This window comes from Oryzias latipes, chromosome 10 (assembly GCF_053564925.1).
Source record: "Oryzias latipes strain Hd-rR chromosome 10, Olatipes_Hd-rR_3.1".
NCBI lineage: Eukaryota > Metazoa > Chordata > Actinopteri > Beloniformes > Adrianichthyidae > Oryzias > Oryzias latipes.
Genome location: NC_136246.1, coordinates 30,178,712 through 30,192,196, shown reverse-complemented (window position 1 = coordinate 30,192,196; position 13,485 = coordinate 30,178,712). Strand labels below are relative to the sequence as shown.

The window sequence follows — 13,485 nt, the reverse complement described above, 5'->3', positions numbered from 1 at the left end:
CCGATAATGTTAGGTTGGGGGGTGTGAGGGGCTTTAAGATAGCGGGAGAGCATGTAAATAAAAGGGTGATGGGAAATGAGACAGTTCCACCCACAACTAGGGGGTGAATTTCAAGTGTCTGACCTAGAAAACGCATGTTCTCTTATTTTATTTTAGCTTAAAAAAGGTCATAATCATGCTTAAAAAATCACTGGGAACACTTTGAAAATAGATCAAAAGCCGATTGAAGTGGGAATTTAAATTAATTGTTGGGTTTTTGTATTTTTAACAGCTACATTGTTATTCTAACCCTACAGTTCCTGCATTTATTTTGATGGCTTTTCCACATTTCTTAGTTTTAAAATTGTCCAAATGAGGCCCAAACGGGACGCCTCACGTCCACCGCAGACCCCGCCCCTCCAGGTATGTCTGGGTGAGCATGCACAGGTGAACCCAGGGCCGATGATCACCTGAGATCATAGAGCTATGATGAGCGGCCACAGCGAGTAACCCCCTGGACCTCCGCCTCCGCCAAACTGCAGAGGGAGAAAGGCTCCCCCCGTGACCCATACAGGTGAGGAAAACGCCCCCTCCCCAGAAAACTGGGGTTATAATCTGGATGGATTAGGGCAGGTGCGCGCGAGCAGGTGCTGCTTGAGTTTTAAGGAAGTTATTGTAATCATTTGTTTGTACAGGAAGTCAGTTTCAAGCAAACTCGTTTCACAAAAGCTGCTGTGCTCGTGGTCTACTTTTGTTGTTATGGTAATTCAGTAAAAAAAGAAGCAAAAAACTTTCCATTTAAATCAGGATCTGTTTCACTTTTTCATTTCTATTGTCTAAATCTAAAATGATGAAGACAGAAAGAGAAAAGGGGACCAAACATCCAAAAACTAACATTCTCAACATTTACATTTTATTTATTTATTCTGGCTTGGATGATTTTTTTATTATTTTAATTCTTTAAACGTTTTCTCGCAAAAGTTTCTGTAAATACATTTTACTAGACAAATATATAGAACATTTGATAGACGGGGGGGGGGGGGGGGGGGTGTTAGAAAGTAAGATTAGTCAAATACACCAAGTACACAAACGGAATTTTGAGTTTAATTACCGTTAGCAAAAAGTAATTAATTAAAATGTATTACAAGTTGGTCTATACTAAAAGCAAGGAAAGTATATTTAAAGTTTACTTTTTATGTACTATATATTGTAAACAAAGTATCTACACTTATTCCTATACAACACACATGGTCTTAGTGTACTTGCTATACTTATACTCAAGTATACAGAATAAAATAAAGTGTACTATTTTTCTAGGGGTTATTTGTTTATTGAGGATTTTATTATGTTGAATCCTCAATAAACACACATCTTCATCCCAGACCTCGTCTTGGTGAGGAAGACTATCACCTGTAGTTGGAGTAAAACTTTATAAAGTGATGAAATGAATGTTTTAGTGAAACTGAATGGCCTTTGATCTGTGTCTACATTCATACATAATCAGAATCATTTCATTTTTCAATAATATTATCACCTGCCTGCATAGTCTTCTTTTTATGTTGCATTATTGCATTTACCATAATATTATTATTATTATTTTAGGGCTAAATGAGCTCATATTTGTTGTAAAGACACATGAGAGTTAGCTTGTACTTGTTGAACCCGTTGGTTTCATTGGATTGTTTAGTTTGATAAATTTTTTTCTGATTAGGTTGAAAAGTTTAGACTCTTCCTGGTCAAACTTGGGTTGGATTGCCTTCTTTGAAATGCAAACATGGTTCATGGAACGGTCTGAATCATTGAGTTGTTAGAAATGAAAGTATTTTTCTAATGCTTTCTGGGTTGAGCTGTTTACACATTTGTATGTTTTTGCATAATATCCCTTTCCCCAACAATTTTTTTTAGTTTATTTGGTTTTTTATGATATGATCAAAATCAAAAATAGACATCATAACAATGAATGACAATATGCAAAGTTCAGAAAGGTTACAGCCCCTCACATGCTCAACCTCGCAACAAAAACAGCGAGCGATATTGCAGCGGTACAGGTTTGAGCCAGATACCAGTTTGGACGAGGAAAACAAAGACGTACATGGATATAGTCATCTATAAGCGGATCCATCAGAATGGAGCAGAGCAGGAAGCATGTGGCTTTCCGTTGTAGGTTCTATGTCACACCGACAAGTTTTTTTCAACTGCATTTTCCCGTCGGTTTCTGATTTGCGATTTGAATAAAGAAACACTACGAAAGGCACTTTTGAGCTTAATTTTCTTTATATATCGTCAGAAAAATGCTTGAAGAACCTGATAAAAACGCCATTTTCATCTGAGTGGGTCTTTGATTATAATTGTAGTCATAATTTTTATTTATAGGGCGCCTTACAGGAACAAACAAATCATAAATCACAGTTGCCAGAATAAAACAATAGTTCAATTCGTACAATGATAAAAAACAATAGAATTATAAATTAATTAGGATGGATATGCTAGTCTGAAGAAATTGGTTTTTAGATATTTACCGAATTGAGGAATTGAATCCATGTGCACCCCCCACCCCCGGGGAGATGAGCTAAATCCGAAATTCTATAGTCTAAACCAGAACGGCCCAATCCTGGTTCGAGAAGACACTTGGACATTAAAGAGGTCAATGAATAACTTTGTAGTGTCATGATCATTAACCGCATACCTTAGTGTTAACAGAAGTAAATTCAGTAAAAAAGGGGAACAAAAGTTAAACATTGATGGAGAACAATGAGGAGGAAAACAGAAAGTTGGTCTCTGATTTCACCGACTGGTGTAACGGTCATGGCTTCATCTTGAACACATCCAGAACTAAAGAGATAAAGCTGGTGAACATTGATGGAAACAGCATTGAGGTTTGTTCTGGAAGTCTGCAGACCATTGACTGTTATGAAGGGATATATATATGCCAAGACATTGCAAGCAAAATTTTCTAACTAGCAAATTACAATATTAAATATTTGCTTTCAAAAAATATTGAAGGTGGAAAAAAGTTGAAAGCAAACATTTAAAATTTTTATTTGCTAGTTAGAAAGTTTTGTTTGCAACATATTGGCATATATATCACTTCATTGGCTGTATATGAAAACTGGACTGAGTGAACCCTCCCCCCCTGCATTTCACACAGGAAGTACCTGTGTCCAATAGACTTCTACAGAGAAGGAAACAGCTCTTACTCGGTTATTCTATTTCTCTGAATAACCACTCGTGCTGCTACCTTTGATAATCCTCGTTTGTTTTCCATATTTTTTTGTAGTTTAAGTTATAAACTGACCAATCAGATGCCTCAGTGAAAATAGGTGGTGCCTCCCTGCCCAACATCCAACGTTTGAAACATTACATTTGACAGATTTCGTGCGGCCCGCTGTCCAGTGGGAGGGGTGTGGCCTTCCTCCAAGCTCACACCTAATTGGCGAGAGTGGTTGTCATAGATATGTCGATTCAGACCAATCACTGCTTACTGACGATCTCTGGCTCCAACATGGTGCGGTGTTCATATACCGAAAAAATGGCAACTGAATTGACTTAATTTGCTTGGAGCTGGAAGTAAACCATTATCTGAAGATGACATTACACTGACTCAGTCCAGTTCCCATTTACAGTTACTGTCTGACGGTCTGGTGGAGGATGGAATGAAGACCAGGATGGAGGATATCCTCAAAAACAAAAATCATCCAAAACACAAGACTTTGGCTTCTCAGAACTGCTACATATTTCACTTTTCTCTCCAGAGTGATGGGTTTATCTATTGTGTGAATTTCTGAATCATTTGTTACTGGACAACCAAATTTCTTCTAAATAAAATGTTTTTCTATATAGTAAAAAGGAACAGAAATCTTCCCTTCTAGTTGGTGTTTTGGGCTTTTCAGCACCTCTGCTTCTAACCATGAGATAAGATTTTTTTCTCAAAAATAGTCTTACATTTAAATAGCCTCTCCGATCATGTTTTAATCAGTTGTGAAAGTGTTTCCTGTGGTTTGGTGGTTTTAGCCAAAAATCAAAGGTTTCTTTAGAAAGGTACCTCTAAATTGTGAGCGAGACCGTTGGCCATAGGAGCAGCCCTGCCCCACCTCTTCCCCCAGCAGATATTTTCACCTCACAAATGTGCTCTTTTGTAGAAATACTCAAAAATGCAATTTTAAGCTTAATTTACTTAATAGAAGTCATTCATCATCAGAAAAATGTAACAAAAAAAGGAATTAAAAACAACCAAACAGCATTTTCATTGAGAGTGGGTCTTCAAACAGCTAAATTGTCAACAGACCCCAACAGTGAAACATTTGTTATTGTGACCACTAGGGGGCAGCATAACCATTAGAAGTAATGTCTATGCATCCATTATTTTCTTCCACTTATGCGGGTCGCAGCAGCACCAGTCTAAGCAAAGATGCCCAGACGTTCCTCGCCCCGGCCACTTCCTCCAGACGTAGGTTGTGTCCAAATTCCCACCCTAAATCTAACTACTAAAAAACTAAATAGTGCGGCTCTCTGTAGCGGCCTGGATTTTAAAAGCATCTCGGACGCCACGCTCACTTTAACTTTTTTTTTTTTTTACAACGTCATCGATTTCAGGAAGTTAAAATCTAATTGATATAAGCCTTTTGCATGATTATTTAAGAGTCCACTGTTTTCTGAAGATTAAAACTTTGATGGTTTATTTAAAAAATACATTTAAATGCATATTTTGGCTAAAATTGTTCAGACCCAATGCATTATGGTCAATAATCCCCGATCTAGTGAGCATCGATGCACACTGGTTTTCCACAGAGACTACTCGGAAATTTCTAGGGCACTGGATTTGGAAATTGTAGATTCAAACAGCCCTACAAAATGGTGAACGCACTATATAGAGCACTATATGGTGCTCTACATAGTTCTACATACTCCCCAGGGAGGCGTCCAGAAGTAATTTCTCTTTATTAGGTTTTTGGCTAACCCGCTGATGGAGTATAGGTTTATGAAAATTCTTATCTGCTTAAAACCCTCATCTGCAGCTTTTCTGCTGTTTGTTTAAAAGGCTCCGCCTTCTTCTCTGGTGGGCTCCTCCTCCTCAGTGACATCATAACTTGGCATTTCTGGATCTGTGTGGGGGGAATTGCTCTGCAAAAGACTTTTGGAAGGTTGTCATTCAAATTTCCTTCAGGACAATTTAGCTTCCTGTTGAACCTGCTTGAGTCTAAGAAATGCCATTTTTTTCAGAGGATTGCATTGTTTGAGGTGTTGTTTTTATGTGTAGCAGCTTATGAAAAGCCAGCTTTGGAATTGACAGTTGAGAAATTAAATCTGCCTTTAGCTGAATTGGATTTCTATCACCAGGCTCTTTGTCAGCGGGCGTGTCTCTCCTGACCAGTTTCCACACCTGCAGCGAGTTCCTCCACTTAATTTTCTGTTGCTCTTGAGCAGCTTTGCGGACAGAACATGACTTGTTTCTCTGTCAGGGGATCAGACGGGGAGCGTCAAAAACCACAACTCCACCTGTAAACAAGTATCCAGTCAAAAAAGACACACTGGTAAGAAAATAAATCTGCTTTTGTTTGGATTAGGAGAAAATATTCGGATGTTTGGGTCCATTTAAAAAAAAAAGGGTTTTACAGTTAAATTGCTGTCATTGTTGAGATTCTAAACATTTTCTAGCCTCACATATGTTCAAAGTCTGAGCATTTCTTTCTTTTAAACTTTGGTGTTTATTTTTGTCTTTTTTTTTCTTTTATGAAGAAGTGATCAAATAAATGTATCATTGAATGGAATGCAAAAAAATCCTCCTACTGGACTGCTAGAACTTGTAAGGTGGTGTTTCATAAGTAACTGGTTCTGTAGTGAAGCCCACAGGCTGCTTCATGTGTGTCAAACAGAATAACAAACTGTTATTCTGTTGGTGAGACAAAGAACTGTCATCGTTTGATTTAGGCATCAATATTCCATTTACATTTATTTGGAAAAAAAAGTATATAAATATTAAAAAATCTGAAGATTTTAGACATTTCATAGAAATGATTGATTGCTTCATTATTTAACTGTGTAATTTATGTTTTCTTTCTCTGTGTTTCAGCTAAATGGCCAGGTACTGCTGTCGGTGGCGTAACCTGCTGCTCTGTGTGTGCACGCCTTTCTGCTGTCTGCTGCTGTTCTTCACCTACGCGGCTGTCAACATAAGTATCAGCCTAAATGGCGTTTCGTCCCGTCCCGAAAGGGCAGAGAATGTGATCCTCCCTGTGATTCCTACCACTTTCTGGGAACACCATAGCAGTGCCTTTTGGAACCAGCTCCAGAGGGCCGTGGACTACCACTTCAACCCCATCCTGTACTCGGAGAGCCGGAATCGATCGGCGATTGTCCACTTAGGTGATTCCTTACTCAACAAAAGTTTCTTTGAAGTTACCAACATGGGTCACATGAAGAAGAAACTTGAGGAACTGCCACCAGCCATGCAGAAGTATGTCAGTCACATGCAAAGGAGGAGCTACCCCGTCCTGATCCAGCCAGACGGGGCGTGTGGGGCCAAAGCGAGGCGTGAGGATCAGACGCCTTTCATTCTGTTCGCCATCAAGTCATCAGAACTGAACATCAAGAACCGACAAGCCATCCGACAGACGTGGGGTCAGGTGGGATGGGTGCAGGGGCAGAAGAACAGCAGCAACAAAGAAGAAGTAGGAGGATACGTCCGGAGGGTGTTCTTGCTCGGCAAGGAAGACTCCCATTTTCTGGGTGCAAATATGTCTCACCTGCTGAACGCGGAGAACAGACGTTACGGAGACATCCTGCAGTGGGACTTTGAAGACACCTTTTTCAACCTCACCCTGAAGGACGTCCTCTTCTGGAGCTGGTTCTCACGCAACTGTGGTCGGACTCTCTTCGTCTTCAAGGGCGACGACGACGTCTTCGTCAACACTCCAAAACTCATCTCCTACCTCCACGAAGAGCTGAAGAAACCGCACGCGCACGCCACCATGAAGGAATTCATGATCGGAGACGTCATAGGAGATGCGATGCCGATCCGAGCGAAGTACTCCAAGTACTTTGTGCCGGACAGCTTCTACAAGGGCATCTACCCCAGCTACGCAGGTGGAGGAGGGGTGGTGTACTCGGGCCATTTGGCTCGACGCTTGCACCACATCTCTAAAACCGTCCACCTGTACCCCATCGACGACGTCTTTGTAGGGATGTGCATGCTTCGCCTGAACGCACTCCCCATCCATCACCCCTCTTTCCTCACATTTGACTTCCCGTCCACCATTAAAGAGGATCCGTGCGCCGATCACACCGTTCTGCTGGTCCACAAAAGAGGCCCTGAGCAGTTGGTGGAGATGTGGGCCGAGTTGAAAAGGACCTGGACGCAATGTCGGGACGTTCCTCTGTGGGCTCCGGTTATAAAAAAGCCATGAGGACCATGTGGTCACACGGTAGCCATGCACTTTCACTTTTGCGGTAAGGAAAAACCAATCGACACAACTTTCCCGTTAAAACCTGACTATGCGTCACCACATCCACACCAGCCTGAAAATATGCCTGCATAACTTAAATAACACACTTTTAGTGGAAAACCTGAACTTTTATAGTCTTGGTTACCAGAACTGCACTGCTGATCATGAACTGACTTTCACTTTGTTCCATGTTAATTTATTTGTTCTTGTAAATTGGTGATATAATTTTTTCTTTAGTTTGATATAGGATTTTTTTAAAAGCTCTTTAAATGCATTCCGATCTGCTTTTATTGTCAATAAAAAATTATCTGTTTTGGTTAAAAAGCTTCAGAACTCCAAATTTTCAGAAGAATTCAGTTTATCCTCCTTCACAGACAAACATGAGTTATGGTTTATTTTCTTTTTTCTTCTTTAATTGAAATAGAATGCTTACAGGGAGCTTTGATGGATCATAAGAATAAGATAAAAGCATTACAAAGATGTATTTATTAAAAATGTCTGGGAGATATAATAATCCACCTAAAAATTCATAAATTATTTCAAGACTTTTCAGATGACCATTATTAAAACATTTGTTTTCTCTACTTATTAAAGAATTTCAAACATTCATAAAACTGAAATCCAGTTATGTTATTTCATAGCTTTTCCAGAATAGCTTTAAAATTATGCCCATTTATTACCATTAGTTAGAGGCAGCATATTTAGAGCAGTTATGGCTCTACATATGGCTTACATTCAATATTCAAATATACATTTGAGTGTGTTAGTTTGTAAAAGTAACATGAGAGGCTCTTGTTAAGCTAAACCACATATTTTAGTGGGCAGAAACTGAAAACTATAGAAGCGATTCTGTAGCTAAATTAAAAATAAAAGTCAAAACCAGAAATGCTTTTTCATTTTCAAAATGAAGCTGCAATTTTTGACTCCAAATTAAAATGAAAAAGCAATCCGCCAAAAGGCTTTTTCATTTTTATTTTCTTTTTCTTTCATTTCATTTTCTTTTCTTGAAAATGAAATGTCAAATACCCTTTTTCATTATCATTTAATTAAGTGACAGAATAAGCGGTGTTGAAGAAGAAAATGAAAAAGCATTTTGGCAGATTGCTTTTTCATTTTAATTTTGAGTCAAAAATGAAGTTACATTTTGAAAATGAAAAAGCATTTCTGGTTTTGACTTTTATTTTTAATTATGCTACACAAATACTTCCATATAATACAGGTTTAAGGGTCTGTGATGTAATATGTAACAGATATTCTAAAGTTGCTGTTTATTTATTTTATTTTTTTAACATTAATGTTGATGCCTGAATCAGGTTTTTTAATGAGTCGTTAAACGTTTTGGAAACTCATTAATATTTTTTACATTTTGTGGCATTTTATGATCATAACGTTTAACACTTTAAAATCATCACTGTTGTCTAGTTTGTGTTAATTCCTCACAACGGTTTGTTACGTCTCACTGGAAGGTGGTTTCAGTAAAAGGCTAGAAACTCTAGGGGGCAGTGTTAAATCTGAAGTAATTAGCTGAGCTGAAGCTCCTGGTTCCTCTTGCTCATGAGCGCTAAAGGTCTGTTGGACACAAATTTAAAATAAATCAATTTAAAAAAAAAAGCATCAGAATAACTACATTTAAACAATCAAACCTTGAACCAAAAGAGATGCAGAGAAGAAAAGGGTGGAGGAGCCATTGGGTTCAGAGGCGGTCCTGGCTAATTTGGCGCCCTGGGCGAAACACTGGAAGGCACCCCGCCCCCATGAACTCAGTCTGTACACAAACACAAGGACAAAAAGTGTTATTTAATGTATTAACAATATAAGTGAAATGACAACTTACAGTTGAAATCACAAATGAGATAAATGTTGGTTCACTCTAAACATGCAATGTTTTTTTTTTTTTTCTAGTCTAATGCTGACTGGCTCCTGGTTTAAAAAAACATTTTCATTAATGCCGGTCATTTCTGTTGGCTTGGTGATTGGACATAAATGGAAACTATAACGGATGTTTTCTTCAGTTACATGTGCTTAAGTACCACAAAAAACGGAATTAAAAAAGGGAACGGAACGGCAGAAGAGCAGCAAGATGACACAGTAGGGGAGCCTTATTCATATACTTCACGTGGAACTGGGCAATTATTACTGAAGAGGACTAGGGCCATGGAGAAAAAGGAAAAACAAGGGCAATGGGAAATTCTGGCTTTTTTCTCTCTCAAAATTCTAACTTTAATCTCAGATTTCTGTCTTTTTTTCTCAGAATTGATTTTAATCTCAAATCAGAATTCAGAGATCAAAATCAGAATTCTGGGAAGAAGTTTCCATTGCCATTGTAGGGCTGCACGGTGGCGCAGTGGTTAGCGCTCTTGCCTCACAGCAAGAAGGCCCCCGGTTCAAGTCCCGGCTGGGGGACGTGAAAAACAGAACATCAATGGGGGACCTTTCTGTGTGGAGTTTGCATGTTCTCCCCGTGCATGCGTGGGTTCTCTCCGGGGTCTCCGGCTTCCTCCCACCATCCAAAAACATGCTTCATAGGTTAATTGGCAACTCTAAATTGACCATAAGTGTGAGTGCGGGAGTGAATGGGTGTGTGAGTGAGGACATTCTACCCTGCAACAAACTGGCGACTTGTTCAGGGTGTCCCCCCTGCCTTCGCCCACAAGTGGCCGGGATAGGCTCCCCGTGACGCCGAAAGGGATAAAACGGTTAAGAAAATGAATGAATGAATGAATTTCCATTGCCCCTTTTTTTCTTTTTCTTGTTCTTCTTCCGCATGTTTTATTCTAGAAAACAAGCAGGATATGACAACAGTGAGTTTTTTTCTCTTATTTGTTTTGGCTAGCTCACACCCCTGTATTCTTGTGCACCACTGTGAGATTGCGCCCTTGGCGACTGCCTGCATTACCGAAAGGTGAAACCACCACTGATTGTTTAGAGCTCACTCTGGGTTTTACATGAAAAAACAGACTTAAAGTTTCTATTGTCGTTTTTGACAAACAGGTTCAGAATCTGGCCTCATAAACTGGGATGATCTTTCACTCTTTTAGGACCAAACTGGTGGACTAAACACATGGAAACTTGGTTTTAAAGGGTTGAAATATTCAAAGGTTTTAAATCTTCTATTATTAGTTTTGATATTGTACCACAGCTGTATGAATGGGAAAAAGGAAAATTGTGTTTTTACCTTTTTTTAGGACCATTTTAGATTTTTTTTTTAAAAAGGCAAAAAGCTGACAAATTAAAAGTACAGGAAAAGAATTGAAATGGTCAAATTGTAAACTGTAAAATCAAAATTTAAAGCATTGGACATGAGCTTTGTCAGAGTGGACTTTTGTTATGACCTGTCGTCATAACGAAGACCGTTTCAGGTTTTAGATGCATGACCGCGCTTGTTTGTCTCTGCCTTTGAGCTTCTGCAAGTCTCATGGTGTGGGTTCATGTGGACCAAAGGGTCAAAGACTTTGGTGTTAAAAACGGGGAGGCTTGAGCCCCAGCAGGGCAATATTTGAGTCCATTCTGTGAGTGATCAGACGTCAGAGAAAAGACTTGATGTGATGGTTCTTCCTGGTTTTAGTCAGGACCCAAGCAGTTGCAGTTCATCCAGAGCACCGTGTTCAGGTTCTGAAAAGACCGGATTGTGATCAAGTCTGTCTGAGTCTGGTTTCAGTTGGTAAAAATGATGATGGTATTGATTTAGGATGATCCTCACAATTACGCCAAGATTTCCTACGTAACTTGATTATAGCGTCAAAGACTGGAGGTTCAGGGCTGGTCGGATGTGTAGTGGTTAGCTCTCTCGCCTCACAGTGAGAAGGTCCTGGTTCAAATCCCAGCTGTGTCCTTTCTGTGTAGAGTTTGCATGTTCTCCTCATACGTGTTATTTTTCTCTGGACGCTTTAGTTACCAACAGTCCAAAAACATTCTTCAGAGGTTCATTGATGATTATAAATTGCCCCTAGGTGTGAATGTGAGTGTGTGACCCTACAACAGACTTGTTGTACCCCACCTTCACTCAACAGTAGCTGGGATAGGCTCCAGCAACCCTGCAACCCCAAAAGGGATTCAGTGGGTTTGGAAGATGGATGGATGGGCGGAGACTGAAGGTGACTGTTAAAACTTTTTCTTTGGTTCTTCGAGTCAAAGATGATCATGTTTGTGTTTAGCTGCAGAAAACTGTTCTGCATCCTCTCAAGGATGCTGTGAGGATTTTCCATTTAGCTCCACTCATTCTCAGGATTCCGTAATTATAAAAACGGGTTTTTCTCCCTTACAGGTGAAGGTCAGACAAGTCAGAATCCCGTTTTTCTTCATTGGGGTGTGTGTTTACGATTTCAGGACTATGTCCATGCTTCATTTCCATGGCACTGCAGGAAAATAACACCGTCAAGTTGTAGTTTAACTGATACAAACTTTTTTTGTTGGGCTAGGGAGATGGGCGTGGTCAAGAAGCATGTGATTGGTGCCTTGTGTCTTCTAGTGGTGTGATTGGTGAATCCTTCTATTACAGGCGGGTGCTCTCAGTTCCTTCTAGATTTGAAGGTCTGTTTGATTGACTTTTGCTGCATCCTTGGGCAGGGTTTTCGTGACCCGAGGTTTTTTATCTCCATTAAAACTCCAACAGAGCAGTGCCGTGAGTCCACATTCACCTGCTGTGAGTGAAATGTGAATCTGAGTATCATCTGCATAAGTAAAGGATGTAACAGTGCTACATATATATAGGAAAATATTTACAATTTAAACAAAGAAGTCTCAACATGGAGCCCTGGGTGACCCCACAGTTCAAGGCAACTTGGTCAGAGTTCCAGTTACTGATTTAAAGAAACTCAAAACTTATAAGTATAGGGTACGTTCACACTGCAGGCTTGTTACGTCCCTGGGGAGGGCGCAACAGTACAACCATGAAATAAGACAAGTAGTCAAGGATGATGTATATAAATATGGTTTATAATATTCAAAGACTCAGGCTGCTGCAAACAATTACCTGTGGGGGAGGAAGTGACGTTTGGGTTGTGCCAAATAAATAAACTCAATATAACAAAACCAGGCCTAACTCTGCAACTAAACCCATAAATCAAAAGAACAACAAAAGACTACCTAACTAGTCTAAATACAAACATACAAAACATTACAAGAAATGGCACCAACCCCTTACCTGGTGTGTCTAACAAAGTTCAGCCTGCGTGTGAAAATGTATGGGGCCCCAAACTTGCCTGATCACAACCTCCCACCACGTACCTGAGGAAAACAGCTTAGTCAGAAGCATGCAGCCAAAAGAGAGTCAGGATCGCAGTGAATGTCAGCCAGAGACAGTTCACCAGACTCTGCCAGGCTCAGCTCCCAGGTGTGCTTTAATAGGCTCCGGCTTCCTGGTAGAGGAGCACCACATGACCAGCAGGCGGCCAGTCACAGCTGATGAAGCTGCAGTCCCAGGTGAACATCATCAGGAAATTAACTGAAGTGAAACACAACAGGATGAAAGCAAAGCAGAGGGCTGTGCCTGTAACACCCCCACCCTTACAAGTCCAGACCACACAAACAAAAAAAAAAAAAAACTTGCCTACACAGATCGCGATAAGGCATCAGCGATAACATTTTCAGAACCCCTCTTGTGGTGCATCTCGAGGTTGTAGTCCTGTATGAACAGCGCCCAACGCATAAGGCGCTGGTTGTGGTTAGACATCCGCCTAAGAAATACCAAGGGACTATGATCTGTAAAGACCTTAACTGGTACTGTACTTGAGCCAACATATACCTCGAAATGCTGTAACGCCAGGAGTAATGATAGAGCCTCTTTCTCAATGGTGGAGTACCTCTTCTGATGATCATTGAGCTTCTTCGAGAAGTAGCTCACTGGGTGGTCTATTCCTGAGTCATCCTCCTGTAGGAGAACAGCACCAACACCATCCGCGCTGGCGTCTATCTCCAGCTTGAAAGGTTTTGAAAAAACGGGAGCAGACAGCACAGGAGGACAGCAAAGCATGGCTTTCAGGCCGTCAAAAGCGTGTTGGCACTCATTAGACCATATGAACGGTTTTAAGGGGCTGGTAAGAGCTGACAGAGGAGAGGCCACAGA

General features: G+C 40.2%; 1 protein-coding gene across 3 annotated transcripts; it reads left to right on the top strand.

Annotated features, from left to right (window-relative positions):
- Positions 1–376: 376 nt before the first annotated feature.
- On the top strand, positions 377–7,745 carry LOC101159277 (N-acetyllactosaminide beta-1,3-N-acetylglucosaminyltransferase 2). Of its 3 annotated transcripts, none has more exons than XM_004073637.4 (3): positions 377–553; positions 5,439–5,510; positions 6,050–7,745. In XM_004073637.4, exon 3 carries the CDS (start codon positions 6,054–6,056, stop codon positions 7,380–7,382), a length of 1,329 nt encoding a protein of 442 aa, XP_004073685.1. In that variant the 5' UTR covers positions 377–553; positions 5,439–5,510; positions 6,050–6,053; the 3' UTR covers positions 7,383–7,745. The 3 variants fall into 3 exon arrangements, with proteins under 3 accessions (XP_004073685.1, XP_011478804.1, XP_023815124.1); XM_023959356.2 differs by having other exon boundaries at positions 421–553; positions 5,317–5,510; XM_011480502.4 differs by lacking the exon at positions 5,439–5,510 and having other exon boundaries at positions 417–553.
- The last annotated feature ends 5,740 nt before the right edge of the window (positions 7,746–13,485 follow it).

Bases quoted from the DNA above. Each gene is read 5' to 3' on its own strand.
- LOC101159277 (XM_004073637.4), top strand. From the start codon at position 6,054: ATGGCCAGGTACTGCTGTCGGTGGCGTAACCTGCTGCTCTGTGTGTGC.